Genomic DNA, 16,018 nt, shown 5'->3' on the forward strand with positions numbered 1-16,018 from the left:
ATAGGCCTAGTGAGGTGGGTGGGTGTCAACAGATGAGGGTACAGAGAAGCTGGAGTGCAGAAATGTATAATAACTTGACTAAGAATGACCTAGTGAGAGGACCCTGAACTAGAACTCCCAGGAGAATTTAGAAGGGTGCCAGAGTCAAAGGAAAAATAGTCCAGACTAGACAAATGGGTATATCAAGTAACAAGAATTAGGTTCTTAGTGAATTGCACTGATAAAATAATTGAAAAGGAAACACTCCTATCTATGTTCTAGTTCATATGAGAGTTCTGGGCCAAAGTGGTTCCGAAGCAGAATGTTTTCAAAGCTTTTTAAGAGGTGTCAACAACAGTTTCATGCTTTAGAAGTCATCTTACAGACAGACATTTCTGGCATGGTTGCTTGTTGCAAGTTCAAATGATCAGAAAAAGAAGAGGAATGTTTCAAAAGCCTACCATGAAAAAAAATGTGTTTGAACTCTGTTTGGGGAATCCAATGCCCAGTAGACTTTGTTTGAATTCACTCCAATAAGAATATGTGTAGGCCAGATTAGAAACACTGGCCTAGACTGGTCACAGGGGCCCTATTTACAGAAATAATTTGTGATTATTTAACCCAAGTTTTTGGCCAAGAGCTCAAGAAATTCTTGGAACAGAGTTTTAAAGCTATTTTTCAAGTCAGATGCTTGGACCAAAGAAAGTTTTTACATGTCTACCATAGCCTAAATGAATCCTATGAGAGACGGTTCGTTCACTAAATATATTTATCCTCTCTTATTCCTTTTATACCTTTCTCTCACATATTTTCCCTCCCCATTGTTTCTGACAGGCTCCAATGTTTTCTTGGCCCCGGTTGAGGGATGCTGACCCCATTCTGCGATGTGAGATGGCTTCCACTGGAGAGGTAACTAGTTAATGATCCTTGAACGCTTTCATTAAAAGATTTCATACTTTGAAATCCATGGTTTTATGATCTGAATATAATGCAGTAAGTAAGCTATTAAGAAGTAAGGGGAATGCAAACTTCTGTTATCAGAGTAAGTCTGAAAGGGCCTAAGATTATTCAGCTAAAGAAAAATCTTGTACTTTTATGGACCAGAGTTTAAATTTTCACCTATATTTGACTTGTGAATACAATATACGTGTTCCTAATTCATTTCCACATTACACATTGCAGCACAGCTTCCAAATATTTCTTTAGATGTCTAAGTAGATATCTCCTGGGTATTTCTGCTTTATTTTAAGGTCTCTGTGTAATAGTACTTCCCACCCTCACCCCTCATTCACTTGCTACTATGAAATTAGATCGTTGGATTTTTTACTAGCAATATGCAGAATGATTGTACAGCATTAAAAAGATCATGGGCTTAAACACTGTGGAATCTGTAGATAAATGCAAAAATCCCAGAACCACTTTCAAAGCAACTTTAACCTCCTGGGGATTATCTAAAACCTATAATGGGATTGGCCACTGGATGTCCCTCTTCACTTGTGTTGGGACTCTTGTCGGCTGAAGGTTTCTTTAAGAATGTGAACTGTGTTTCTTGTAAAGAGCTGTCAGATTCTAGAGAGTTCCCTACATGTCAGTGTCAGGACATTTTATGAATCACCTAGCCCATGACAGACTTACTAGCTACAACCTTCAGATTCTCATCAGTGCACATCAGAGTGGCAACATCAGACTGTGAGGCATCCTTGTTTTTTTTGCTATTAAGGAACACCTGAAAGGAGAAAAATATTTAATTGCAATACATACGTGATGTTTTATATGGTTGCCTGGTTACGAGCAGCATCTGTGCCGAGAAGGCAAGTGAGACAGGATGGCAGGCAGTGAGGAATAAATGGCTATCTTGTTTGTATTTGGATTAGAGATTACCTTCTTTTAGCTCCTTTGCTGCTGCGTTTAATTTAATAGTTGAGAAAACCTAACTTTAAAGTGATGGGCCTGCATTACATTTCTCAGCTGTTTAAGGAAATACCCTTCAGGTTCGTCTCGATCCCATGGTTATTCAGTAGCAGGGCTGTTTTCGGCAGATCCAAGGTTCAGATCAGAAAGAGATCTGTTTTTCTTTGTGCTGTTTTCTCTAGTGTGGTAAACTTGTTTTCAATCCTATGTCCATTCTGCCTCCAGACATACATTATTGGAGTTGTGAAAATAAGAAAATATGAAAGAATTAGAAGCTCAGCTCACCTTTGTTGTATCTGTTTCAGAAGTATAGAGATCATTCTTCTTCCATGATTAGAGTCACACTTCCAAGTGTCACTGAGTGTGATGTTATAAGGTCTATTTCATACCCGAAATGAGAATAATAATTCTGGCTGAGTGAAATCTCAGGCTTCAAAGAGACATGTTCAGTGTTCAAGTGGCTTGTTGTGGGGTTGAATAAACCTTTAGCTCTTGATCTAGCTACGGGTGTTTTATTTTCTCAGTGGCAAGGTGGGGATGGTAGTCCCAAGCTTGACTTGAATATCTGACCAGTTTCTATGATTTTTTTGTAGAAGATTGATGAAACCTCTTCTTTGTTGTTGTATCTGCTTTTATGATGTGATTGCCTGTTCCTATCACTAAAATTTGGGTTTCATTAACTTAGGTTGACATAACTTAAGCTAGTTGGCCATTAATTGACCAAAGAAAATGTTCACTGTTGAGTGAAAAGCAGCAGGTACTGGTGGTTGGCTGAAGGTCATAGTCATGAGAACATCCTTTTCACAGTAAGGGAGTCATTTGCTTCAAGAATGAATTTAGCCATCATCAATGTTATTTACTATAATGGTGGTTCTGTACCTGTGCCAAATGATGATATGCATGGCAGAATCTACTTCCATCATGCTCAAATACACCATTTGCTCTATAGTTCTGGTGGCCATTTGACTTGTAGCTATATTGTAGCATAATTACCCTACATGAAACCTCTGTATATCCTAATATTATATGTTAGTTTGGAATTGTTTTCTGTTTGTTTGTTTGTTTGTTTGTTTGTTTGTTTTTGTTCTACCTATGGATGTGGTATTCAGAACTAGTAGCAGAGTATTTTGGTTCATTTTATGAAAATGATTTTTAAAAAAGGTCCTTTGAGATTTTCATGCATTTATTGAATTTCTCAGAAAAATTTCTCATAAGCTGTACTAAATGACTACTCACCAATTGATCAGCAGTTATGCATTTGTGCTACTGACCCATGAACTCATGCACTGTGGCATAGCATACATAACATATACTGTTATTTAAACATTAAGTCCATATTAACATTTGGTAACTCACCACATTATGGACCAGAAGCTGTGATTTGTATCCAAATAACTCACAGTAGAATCCAGTTATGTTGCTCCATGGAGTGTTGTTGGATAGAGAAAGAATTGCTTATTCATTCATTATGCTTAATTAAAAACATAAGATACATCTGCCCCAGCCAGGCTTTTAATCCCGGGATTCAGACTGCATGGTCTTTGGGCAACTCAATAAAATCTAGCAAAGGAGTTTATGAATAAAGTGCTTTCTATTTGCATTTCTTTTTTTGGTAAGGGTTGTTGACTAGTATTGGCTTCTTTTTATTTTATTTTTTAATTTATTCTAAACAGGTGGCTTGCTTTGGTGAAGGCATTCATACAGCTTTCCTAAAGGCAATGCTTTCCACAGGCTTTAAGATACCCCAGAAAGGCATCCTGATTGGAATCCAGGTGAGTGGTTTGTGGTTGTGTGCACGCCCCTGGGCACAGGCTAGGAGTGGCTGTGTCAAGGACCTTAACTGTAGTATAAAAGAGGGAGATTTGTTCTAAGTTTCACTAAAGAAAACAGCAACTAATAGAAAAACTGGACACTTGTTCTCTACATGTTCCCTGAGTTTTTCCCTTTTCCACTGCGGCAGGCAATACAAATAAGTGCATAAATAAAAAGAACAGAAAGATAAAGTCTCTAGTGAAAAGGGTATTTGTTCTGAAAAGGATCTAGGATGCCTTAAAAAGGAGTCTCTTCTACTCCTTGGTTATATCTGTTATAGATGTTCTGCTCCTTGTTCTTCCTCCTTAGCGCCTGAACAAATGCTTTCCATAAAGTTGGGTCTCACCTCATCTTTTTCTCTCTCTAGCTCTTGGCTTTCTCTTTTGCCAACTCATGTCTGTGGTATCCACTGTTCTATCCATAGCTGTCAACTTTAAATCCTTATCCTTAGTCATCCCATATTTCCAACAATCTCCTGTATTGTTGGACCTCTATCTGGATGTCTCAAACCTACGTGCTCGCTTCGGCAGCACATATACTAAAATTGGATGTCTCAAACCTAAATACTTCCAAGCAGAAGCTATATTATCCCTTCCCAACCTCTGTTCCTTTCTTCCTTACATTGATTCGTTCACATTTCAATTTCTACTATAGATCTACAACTTACGGCGGGGTTATATCTCAATAAACTCATCACAAGTTGAAAATACCATGCATTTACTATACCTGCCCTACTGAGCATCACAGCTTAGTGTAGCCTATGTTGAAGTGTGCTCAGAACACTTCATGTCAGCCTACAGTGGGGGCAGAATCATCTAACACAGAGGCTATTTGTAATAAAGTGTTAAATATCTCATGTAATTTACTGAATACTTTACTGGAAGTGAAAAGTAGAATGGTTATAAATGTATTGGCTATTTGCCCTCATGGTTGTATGGCTGACTGGGATCTGTTGCTGCCCTACATCCCAAAAGTTTGACCTGCTGTACATTGCTAGCATGGAAAAGATCAAAATTCAAAATTTGAAGTATGGTTTCTACTGAACGTGTATGGCTTTCACATGATTTTAAAGTTGAACTTTTTGAAGTTGAGGACTGCCTGTAAATGTCAAAGATCCAAAGCTGGAGAAGATGTGGGCATTATTTGAAGAATTTTCTCAGCCTGAAACTCCATGACTAATTGAAAGTTCTTGAAGATGAGTAACTTAATGGGCTTAAGAAAGTCAGCAGAGCCCACAATACACTCTGGAGGTTCTTGAAATATTATTATTTGGTAAAGTCTTCTAAGTCAAAGCAAGGTGAAATAATTATAAGAGAGCATCTTTATGCAATTAAAAGGGCATTATTGTTTTACTATGGCAAATCAAGTGGAAATCTTAGGGCAAAATGGTAGCTGGGAAACTTCTATTACTCCTTGGAATAATTATTGTAAGAATGCACAGACTGTTCTGTTTATAAATTTCCTGAAAAAATACTAAATGCTTCCCACCTGGTCATTCACTTACATTTGAGATTCATAATTCTTGGATCATATAAAAACAATAGATGGTCTTATATATCACCCCTACTGTACTTGTAATAAGCTCAAACCCTGCATGGTTACATGAAAATTAATAACAAATATAATTCGAGCAGTACCAGGTATTCTCAAGTCAGTGGGTGATTATTATAGATACCATCTCATTAGGGTGTCTTAATATCAGTAAATTAGACTCTCGAGGCTGGATGGGTAGTGGCTTTGGAGAAGTTTCTGCAAAGAGCAACTTGGAATTTTGCTTCATAAAGATGCCAGAAGGGAGATGGTGAACAGTTAGAGCAGAGGCTAACGAAATGACTTGTAATTGTGAAGCTTAAGGGCAGTTTAGAGACACATCACACCATATGAGAGACTCATCATGTTATAAATGGGTACTCAGTCTTATTAAGTTACAAGTAAGAGAGTATTTTCCCAACTTCCAGTTATGGCTTAAAGTTTAATGTGAGGCCTGGGGGCATTCGGAGGAGACCATGCCCTTAGTCCCCATCTTCACAACTAATCATAATAGTGCTAACATTTTAAAATACCAGTTTAAGAAGGCAGTGATGTATAAAATTGTGCCTTGTTTGGTTCCAGGGCTTCAAGGAAATATTAAGCAAAAATTAACTTGATCCCTCTGAAGCATTTGCGTGATTTTGACATCAGTGAACTGAATTTTTTGCTTTGTAGGGGGGAAAAGAGGGTTGTGTAGGGTAAAAAGAGTTTTCTTAATGGAATGAGGTTCTGCCCATTGAATTTTTATCTTTCAGTACATTCTGTTTTAAAGAAATCAGTGTTCCAGCAGCTATACGCGTTCTTGCAAAGAACTTTTTTCCTGCGTATAAGTGCACATGCTTGGGCTTTAGATATGTATCTCTTTTAATTACAAAGTTTAAAAAGCATATTTAAAGAAATGTTTGGTGTAAAATTATATTTAGTAAAATATTTGTAGCTGTGGTAAAATCGATCGTCAGGAGGTGGACAAGAATCACTTTCTGACCTACTTAAATGGGAGGCACAGAAGAGCTGCCATTACCAGCAGTTATTGGCTGGCCCATCGTTACTATCTGGGGGATTTTCTTTGAGAGTGATTTTTAAAAACGCATAGGCATAAATTTAAGTGAACAATATGACAGAATATACTAACTAGAGATTTCATAGCTATAAAACCCACTGGGTATCTTCTTTGATAGAATGGAATGAACTCTAACGTCAGCCTTTTACCCAAACTTCATAGCAACTGTGGATGAAGTAATTAAGGTTCCATATTTTAGTATACATTGTACTTAAAAAAATCATTTTCTTTACTATGATTCAGCTTGGTCTGAATAATTTGTATAAACTCATCTGAATATATAAGTCAGAACTGACAAGGACCTAAAAAAGTACTGCTAATATATAAATGGGCATTAGGGCCAGTAAATACAAAGGGATGCATTTAGTTGAGGCACTTAATAAAGTTCTAAGAAAGGAATCCACAACTGTATTTTGATTTCTTAAGATTCTCATTTGTTCAGCCTAATGCTGTGTAGAGTTTTCTCACAGAAGAACGCTAGTAGCCAGCACCACTGCAGTTAATTTGCTTTATTCCTTCATGTATAAATGAGGAGGGTGGTCGATACCTGTCCCATTTATTTGAAGTAAAGGTCTTCTTTTCTCTTTATCTCCCCACCCTGCCCGAGCTTCCTGCTATGAATAGGAAGATTTAATTGAAGATACCTTAACTCATTAATATTCACAATAGGTTGCAAGAGAAAGCTGGGGGAAAAGAGAACTATGGAGGAGAGATAAAAGTAACTCTGAGCCAGGAAACATTTTTTCTTATTTTTGGTAGTTTAACACATATTCTAAACAGTAAATCATTACTAGCAAGTATCAGCCACTTCTCAACATTTAGTAGAGTGTGTGTGTGTGTGTGTGTGTGTGTGTGTGTGTATGTGTGTGTGTGTGTTGGAGGGGGAGGGCACACACATGCTAATTTGTTACATTGCAATCTTCCTAACTTCTTATTTCTCTTCTCTTTCCCACCCTACTCCTTTACACACATGGACCCTCTGTTTCTGCTCCTCCCAAAGGTAAATCCTATGGGTCGAATTACCTGGGGAATTTGAAATATTCATAACATCAATTGCGTATAACTAGAACTTAAGAGGAAAAGGAATCAAGATTTAGATTTTGTCAAAGGATTCTTGTCAACTTAACTGTTACATGCACTGGGTCTCTAACAAGAGGCTTTCCATAGGCCTAGACCCTAACATAAGAAAGGCATAATGCAGGTTTATATGACAACAAAATCATCTTTGATTTTCCTGCAGTATTTCCAGCCTCCTTTCATCCCATCAGGATTTATTTTTAGTTGCTATGAGTAGGCAATCTGTCTTGTTTTGAAGTTTTCTGGAACACCCTTTAACAATAAATGATTTACTCTAGAGTAGATCAAGAGCGCTCACTGTTTTTCCCCCTCTGATTGGGCTATTCAGTGATGTTTGTGGAGTGGCGAGCACCATCCTGACATCTGCACTTCAGCATTGCTCAGAAACACAAAGCAAGCATTTTATTTGAAAAAGACAACTCCAAGTGACATGAATAACCTTTTATCTTCAATACAGAATCATTAGGAACAACCATAGCGTTGTCGATGCAGACGTCCCTGTAGAGTCCGCAGGCACCACACAATATTAACTTGGCTTTCTGTTCTGCAGCCAGAAGTTGGAGTAATGTGAAAATGATAATTGGAGGAAATATATATATTTTTTTCATTTTTAAAGGACTTTCCTTCTTATAAACATTTTCCAGGAAATAAATCAGTTTGTACTTTTCACCTTTAGTAACAAATGGTTTCTTACCCAGGTATTTTCAATCAGCTATTAAATCTGGGGCTACTCAGATGCAAGCTGACAGACGTAATTTCTTTTTGTAGAGAGGCTGTTTTATGTGTCACAAGTGTTCAATACATGTTTGATAGAAGTTTATAATGTGGCTATGAAAGCCAACACCCTAGACCAGAAGGCAGAGTGGTTCCCCGGCTGGGAACTGCCAATACTGTCATGTTGGATATTTATCTTTTCCACTTGGGGGACAGCATTGAAACAGCTCCATAATGAGGTTCTGACTGGTGTCTGCAGGTCTTAGAGGACTTGCTGACTTATTTTACTTTAAAATAGAAAAGAAAAAAAAATTACATTCTGGTACTCCTTCCTCAACATTTTTCACTGTGACTTTGGCCAAGGTTAATGCATCTTCACCTCAAATTACAAAATGAGTGAAGGATGGTTCTCCTATTCCCTCTTCCCTCCTATTCCCTCCCTATTCCTACTCCTATTCCTAAACTCCAAGTGTATCAAAATCACCTGGAGGGTTTGATAAAATGCAGATTACTGGGAGTTCCTGCTTGCATAGATCTGAGACAGGGCTCAAACTTTTATATTTTAAACAAATTCCTAGGTGATGCTGATTTCCCAGGGAACTGCATTTTGAGAACCACTGTGCTTGTGAAATGATATTTTAGAAAATGGTTTCAATGTTATCACATGACCATATATTATTAGTGAGATTTTTCTAGGGGAAAACTTAAGAAATTGAGAATGGTTCATATTATTAAGGTATTCATATATTATGAATGTATTAGTTAATAAGTTGGGCAAATTTATGTTGAAACTTAAAAAAATTTTTAAATGTTTACTTATTTTTGACACAGAGAGAGAGCATGAGCAGGGGAGGGGCAGAGAGAGAGAGAGAGAGAGAGAGAGAGAGAGAGAGGGAGAGAGAGAGAGGCACAGAATCTGAAACAGGCTCCAGGCTCTGAGCTGTCAGCACAGAACGTGATGCAGGGCTCGAACTCACGAACCACGAGATCATGACCTAAGCTGAAGTTGGACGCTTAACCAACTGAGCCACCCAGGCACCCCCTGTTGAATCTTCTAATGTGTTTTGGTGCTGACTTAAGTGTGTCTTGTGTTTAGCAGAAGATCACACTTCCAAATTAGAGAGATTTTTCCAAATTAGAGAGATTTGACAAAATTCAGAAGTTCATTTAGAATATTGCATGCATATTTACTGTGTTTCAAGGAACCTTAAAACTTGAAGAAAACCTAAAAGGCCATCTAATTCAGTCCCTTGCTTTCCAAGCAGAATCAAACTTGAAAAACTTGAAAAAATAGGACAAAAGAATTGTCCTATTCTTCTGTCTAACCTGTTCTTAAAGAGACTGCCACATACCTCATTAAATTGCACTAAAGCCATTGAGTTACTCTCTGATTTTATACTTATTTAGTTTCTTTTATTTATGTCTAGCCATAAGCTTCTTGCATCTAAGGACTATTTCTTCCTGTCTGGTCCCAAGCAGGAATGGAGAGCTACTATCCTGGGCATGGTTACAATTCGTGTTCTAGAAGACTGTCATGAATAACCCCTGAGCCTGCCTTAGCCGAGATTCATCCAGTTGCATTTATCTTTTCTATTTGCCAATAGTTTCCTCTCATAAAACTGCAGTTCTGGGATCGAGAGGGCCAAAATCTTAAAGAATTTTATATTTGAACACAGTCTTTGGAGTCTTTTCCTAGGATTTAGATCTGTTCTCAGAAAGCCTCTGAAAGTAAATATTAGAAGGTTTTATGGGCTGAACATTATCAAAATTGTACAAGGATCTTGATATGTTTTGTTATTGCAATTCTTAGTTTCTCTGCGACTCTGAAATCAGATAATCTCCATGATATTTTTTAGCCATGACTAATATGGTTTCTAAATAGATTATAAAACACTTACTGAAGTAACCAAATTATTTCAACTGTTTACCAACTTTTTACAAGGGAAGACAGCCAAAGTGTTTTCATTTAAGGCAGAATAGATATGTTTTTAACTGTGTATGATTTTCATATTCCAGTTAGCTCACTTAGGCATTCAAGTTAATGAAGTCAAGGTAAGGGGTTGACTTTTGGGTAGGCCACTTAGCTTTTTTTTTCCTTTCCCCCTGACCACTGTCTTGCAAATACTGGCTAGTGGTCACAGGAAGGAGGTAAGCCTAGGCAGGACCTGGAAACTAGATGGGTCCAGCTGAGACTCTAGGAAGTTCACAGCAATGGACTCTAAGAAAATATCTGAAGAGTGAGAGAGAGAACATCAGGGAAGCCTGTCTGGAGGTAAAATATATGGGAGGAGGAAGTTGGCTTGTATTTGAAGTGTGACAACCAGTAGAGGAAGCCAGGCTTGGAAACTAGGGTGCAGGGACAGAAATCTAGTCTCTGACAGGTTGAAAAAATAAATATTTTAATGATAATAATAATTAATACTTAATGAGAACTATTAATGGACAGGTAACTGTGTTAAGCTACTGCACTTTTAAGTAATGTTTGCTTATAAATTAACTCATCAAATACAATGACCCTGTGACACAGATAATTACTATTCCCATTTAACAGGTGAGGAAAGTATATCAGAGAGGTTAAGTAAGTTGCTCAAGGTCACACAGTTTGTTGTAGAGCCCCAAGAAATAGATACACTACTACCTCACTGCTGTTTTAAAAATGAAGAAATCGAGATTCAAGACATTAACTTTTCTAAGAACGCACTAAAAATGAATGGTAAAGCCAGGATCTGAAATGCAGCCTAGTGTCTCCAGAGCCCATTTGTTTAACTCTTTACCTTAGAATTAATGCAAAACTGAGTTCCAAATGGTTGACCTATTGCAGGGAGGTATGCACAAGCTGCTAGGACAGAGCCTAGTTATCTAAGAGCAGGACTGAGTTCGAATTCAGCAATTAGAACAGGCTGAGCAGGCAGAAGAGTCAGCAATGCTGACCTAGTATTGATCGCCTAACCCAGCTGTCCTTAAATTCTCCCTGACCAGAGGAAGCATCTGTGTAGGGCTGGGGCGGATCTTAATATGCAGACAGAGACTAAGTGGACTAAGTAGAGAGTGGAAGAATTTGAGGGCAAGGTGAAAAGTAAGACTGTAGAGAGCAAGACAACGTGGGTGTAATCTCATTTATATGGGGAAATGAGAACTCATACTCACTATAGGAGAGCTAAAGGATCAAACTTGTCACTTTTGAATATCAAGCACCTGACAACATAGGGACTTGCCTTTTACAGTGTCCCGCCCGAGAGAATACCATACATATGACTCAATAAAGAGCAATATATCCAGAAAGTGAATTTTGTTAATTTCTTTTAATTGCAGCAATCATTCCGTCCCAAATTCCTTGGTGTGGCTGAACAATTGCACAATGAAGGCTTCAAGGTATGTGATATTAAGTTTTTCAAGTTGTTTTCTGTAAGCATTGAAATCTTTCACAAAAGCGAATTATTAATGAATCATAGGGAATGAAATAGCTCAAAACATATTCTTTCAACTTGAGAGGTATAACTAACTTGACAGTTTCAAAACTTCAATAGAATAAAATAATTAGAAAGACTAGTTTTAAGTGCTCACAAAATTACCGTGAATTCCGTAGAAGTTGCCAGCTAAAAGCTTAGAACATTTAGTTTGCGCAGAATTGGGACAAAGTTTCAGTGCATTTCCAATGTATTGTTTCTTTTTCCATTTCTTGTTTCCATATGAAGTCGTATGGAAACGACTGCAGCAGTTAAAGCAGCAGTTAAAGCCAAAACTCCTCTGCCACAAATGCCTCACACAAAGCCTGGTTCAGTAAAATAAAACAATTCCCAAGGCTCAGAGTGGGCCTATGGTCATGGAGCTTTGTTGATCTGATAACAATGAATCCTCAGCCATGAATAATTCTTCATTTTTCTCCTCTACAAAAGCAGTTACAATTGAGGTTATTAAATTTTTCCTTAGTGCAAATATTTTTAAAATATTTAAAGTGCCCATGACTCTGGACAGTGAGTCCAAATCTCTATTCATGGGATTATTGCTTCTTTCTTCTACCTTATGTTTTAAATGACATGTGTGTCCCAGTAGGCTTCTTTGCTCCATGAAAGCCTCCCCTGTGATACACTAGCTGACTTTTCCATTTTAAATGCAGCTCTTTGCCACGGAAGCGACGTCGGACTGGCTCAATGCCAACAATGTCCCTGCCACCCCAGTGGCATGGCCGTCTCAGGAAGGACAGAATCCCAGCCTCTCTTCCATCAGAAAGTAAGAACTGAGCAGAGATTTCTGAGATTACAAAATGGATAGAGGATTAACTTTGGGAACTAGTATGATGTGAATATTTCACCCTATCCTATTGCAAGTCTTCTAAAAGTCCTCTTAGCCAATTTCAGATGAATAAATCTGTGGACTATAGGAAAGTTTCATTCTCATGAACTTGGCTGTTACTGTAACACATGATGCCATGGACACCAGGAATTCAGTAATGAGAATCACAGACATGAAGAATGTAATGAAGCACCTTATGTCTTACATTGAATTGTATCGTAGATAGATGTGAATATCAAGTGTAAGATTGACCAGCTGCATTTCACTGAGTTTGTGCATCAATAAATTAGTCAATTTATTGAGCACTTGCTGTATGCAGGAGACTATGGTGAGTGCTAGAAAAACACCATCCTTTGAATTACCTAACTTACCATTTTTTGATCAGGTTGGTTATTATGCCTTAGGCTATGTCATCATTAGGTGTTGTAAGCCTTATTATTTTAGTGCACTATGTGAGCCTTCAGGAACACCATTACATCAACACTTATAGACGTATATGGCATGGGAAACTAAGAGATAATTCTCAGCTGTTCCAGGATATTCCAGTCTTTTGAATGGCTACCATTTATTGCGGCTCTTAAGAAGGCATACCATTTGCTAGGGCTCTTAAGAAGGCAACCTACAAATTATTATCAAATTAGTAAAAGAAGGGCAAATTGTTCAGACCTTAGTAGACTTCCAATGATGCTATAAGCACTTGGTTAGGACTTTGTAAAACAATTAGCACTTCTTCATGCTTTTGACATTTAAATGTCTCCTGGTATGTGTAGCAACCCAGCAACAGAATGTCAAATGGGTTAATTCAAACTCAGGTGACCTGTGTTCTCATACCATTAGCTGAGAGACACCGGGAAGCAGGCAGTGAAGTGGTGGTCTGGGGGGGTGGAACAGACTTTAGTGCTGGAGAAATCACCTCCTTGTAAAATAAGTAAATATCTATCAAATTACTAACTCTTCTGGGTGCCTGGGTGACTCAGTCGGTTAAGCTTCCGACTTCGGCTCAGGTCATGATCTCTTGGTTCGTGAGTTCGAGCCCAGCATCGGGCTCAGTATCTCCCTCTCTCTCTGCCCCTCCCCTGCTCGCATTCTCTCTCTCTCTCTCTCCAAAATGAATAAACATTAAAATCTTTTTTAAATTACCAATTCTTCTACGGATAGATAACATTTTAAAAAGAAAAGCCTTTCCATTTAATTAGTTAGATTTTCACTAGAATTCTTTCAAGAACACAAAATATTGTAACTCCAAAATGAGTGTAATTTGAGCATCCATTAGTGATGGAGAAGGGCAGGTGGCCATCAACTCAGTACGGCATTGACTTGAATGGCATCAGAGAACGATGACGTTAGTATTTTCAAAACTAATTATAAAATGTACATGGTCACCTGCAAACTTTTGTTTTTTGGATTATTCTTCCAGACTGATTAGAGATGGCAGCATTGACCTGGTGATTAACCTCCCCAATAATAACACTAAGTTTGTCCATGATAATTATGTGATTCGGAGGACAGCTGTTGACAGTGGTATTGCTCTCCTCACTAATTTCCAGGTATGTTCTGTTTTTTCTCAAATAGAGCTATATGCAGGTTTTTATATCTGTGCCTTCCTGAAGCCGCTCATCAGTATCTGCACATCCCCCTTCTCCCTTTCTCGTAGCATTTAGAATGGAGTAGAATTTTTAAATAGAATCTAAAATAACGGTGCTACGATGGTGGGTCATGGCCTAACTGAGACAGTTGGTGATAAAGCAATTGAGATAATCAAAAGCCACAGATAGCCATGCTCTCCCATTAGCCATATGATTATTTTTAAAATAGAAAGTGTGGTGTGGCATGGAATAAAGATACAAACTTTTATTGAATTGTTTCTAAATGAAAGCCACCACATAAGAGCAAGATGTTAATGATAATTGAGGATCCACATATAGTGCAAACACTAGTCCAATTCACTGAAAATGATCACATGAGGTATATTTAGTTCCACTTGGATATGTCCCACCAAATGTGTCACCTACTTCAAGACTCATTAACTTTCTACCCATCATATTTTTCCCCCCTGAGTCAGTTTAACGCGCCGGGGAGTTGAGTGGCGGGGTAGGTATATTCAGGGTAAGGTCTGAGATACAGGAGAAAGTCCCAAATAGATAAAAATTTTTGTGTCCTTCATCATATGTCCCTTTGGAAATTAGGAGCAGAAACTGACCTTTCACTCGTGCTTCATTAAATGTTCATTTTCATGTCATGTGGGTCTCTAAGCTTCCTACCCTTGTTTTCAGGTGACCAAACTTTTCGCTGAAGCTGTGCAGAAATCTCGCAACGTGGACTCCAAGAGTCTTTTCCACTACAGGCAGTACAGTGCTGGGAAAATGGTGTAGAGAAATAGACACCCAGCTCCCTCTGAAATCAACCCAAGCCACACTGTATCTAAAGGAACTGATTCCCAACTGTCTTCCACAGAGACAATACTGATACTAAACTATTTGAGTTCACTTGGTTATGCCTTAATGTTCTTTTCTTTCACGATTAAATTGTCGTCACTTTCTACAAACCTTACTTAAACTCCTTCCTAAAGAACTTGTTCTTCATGAGAATTCGTCTATTTTCTAATGCCTTACTTTTGGTGGGCTACACTTAACCTACGTGCTTATTTGCAGCTAACATTTTATGGTGCTGATTAACAATGATCAAGGTAGAAAAAGTTGCTGCTCTATCTTCTGAACTATTACTATATGCACTTTCAAGACTCTATTGTCATTGCTTCTAAATAGCATCTGCCACCCTCAGGACATTTTTAACAAGGCAGAATACTATAACAATTTCTGAACATGAAATATGGATTTAATGTACGAATCCCTTCATCCTGATGTTTGTGTAATGTACCTTTTTGAAAATTATTCTCAATTATCTGGCTCATCCAGGAACATCATTATCCCTTTTCACAGTACTGAATTTGAGAAGTGACAGAGGTCTTTAAAGAATGGATTTCCTTAAAAGACACTGGTTTACAGTTTTGTGTTTTGGAGTATGTCAGCATATGGAGTATCTCAGCAGATACAGCTGAGGTGGTTTTTGTTCTTGTCTTCCTTTGGATTTTAACCTGAGCCAAGTGAAATCTTCAGATTGATGCCATGTCTCCCCACCTCCTCTCCCCTGCCAACTTTGGAATAACTTGGAAGTTCCATTCAGTTCCATTCAGTTCCATTCAGATTATGGTCATTTCCATTAGGTCAGTTCCATTCAGATTATGGATTTCTGTTGATCTACTGAACCCTAGACTGCGCTATGAATTCCACACATTTCAAGCATAAGATCCCCGTTCCTTCTGCATACAAGAAAAATCCTGCCTGCAGGGCAACCTCTTTTAAACTTTTTTTGTGTTATTACAAGTGCTCTAATTGTAAACTTTTAAATAAAATGCTATTAAGAGGCAATACAGTTGTATTCTTGCATTTATTTTATTTTATTTTTTTAACATTGATATACAAAGTCAGTTCACTTCTCTGATGAAACAGGGTTTGGGGCCAGGATTACGTCACTTTCTTTTTTTCTATACAAAGCCATGTAAGATATGAATGAGCAAATTAAAATAAAAAATAATGACACCCAAACTGTTTCATTTTTTTGTTCCCCACCTTATTTATAAGT

General features: G+C 37.9%; 1 protein-coding gene across 1 annotated transcript in view; it reads left to right on the plus strand.

Annotated features, from left to right (window-relative positions):
* The window catches only part of CPS1 (carbamoyl-phosphate synthase 1), a 127,945-nt gene extending 112,141 nt beyond the window's left edge, over positions 1 to 15,804 (plus strand). Inside the window, exons 33-38 of the mRNA XM_019838609.3 lie at positions 814 to 888; positions 3,564 to 3,662; positions 11,396 to 11,455; positions 12,201 to 12,313; positions 13,794 to 13,923; positions 14,650 to 15,804. Coding sequence (XP_019694168.1) covers positions 814 to 888; positions 3,564 to 3,662; positions 11,396 to 11,455; positions 12,201 to 12,313; positions 13,794 to 13,923; positions 14,650 to 14,748 — 576 coding nt within the window. The 3' untranslated portion in view covers positions 14,749 to 15,804. The remainder of the gene's footprint in view (positions 1 to 813; positions 889 to 3,563; positions 3,663 to 11,395; positions 11,456 to 12,200; positions 12,314 to 13,793; positions 13,924 to 14,649) is intronic.
* Positions 15,805 to 16,018: the final 214 nt, after the last annotated feature.

The sequence above is a fragment of the Felis catus genome, chromosome C1 (genome assembly GCF_018350175.1).
Source record: "Felis catus isolate Fca126 chromosome C1, F.catus_Fca126_mat1.0, whole genome shotgun sequence".
In the NCBI taxonomy this organism is placed as follows: domain Eukaryota; kingdom Metazoa; phylum Chordata; class Mammalia; order Carnivora; family Felidae; genus Felis; species Felis catus.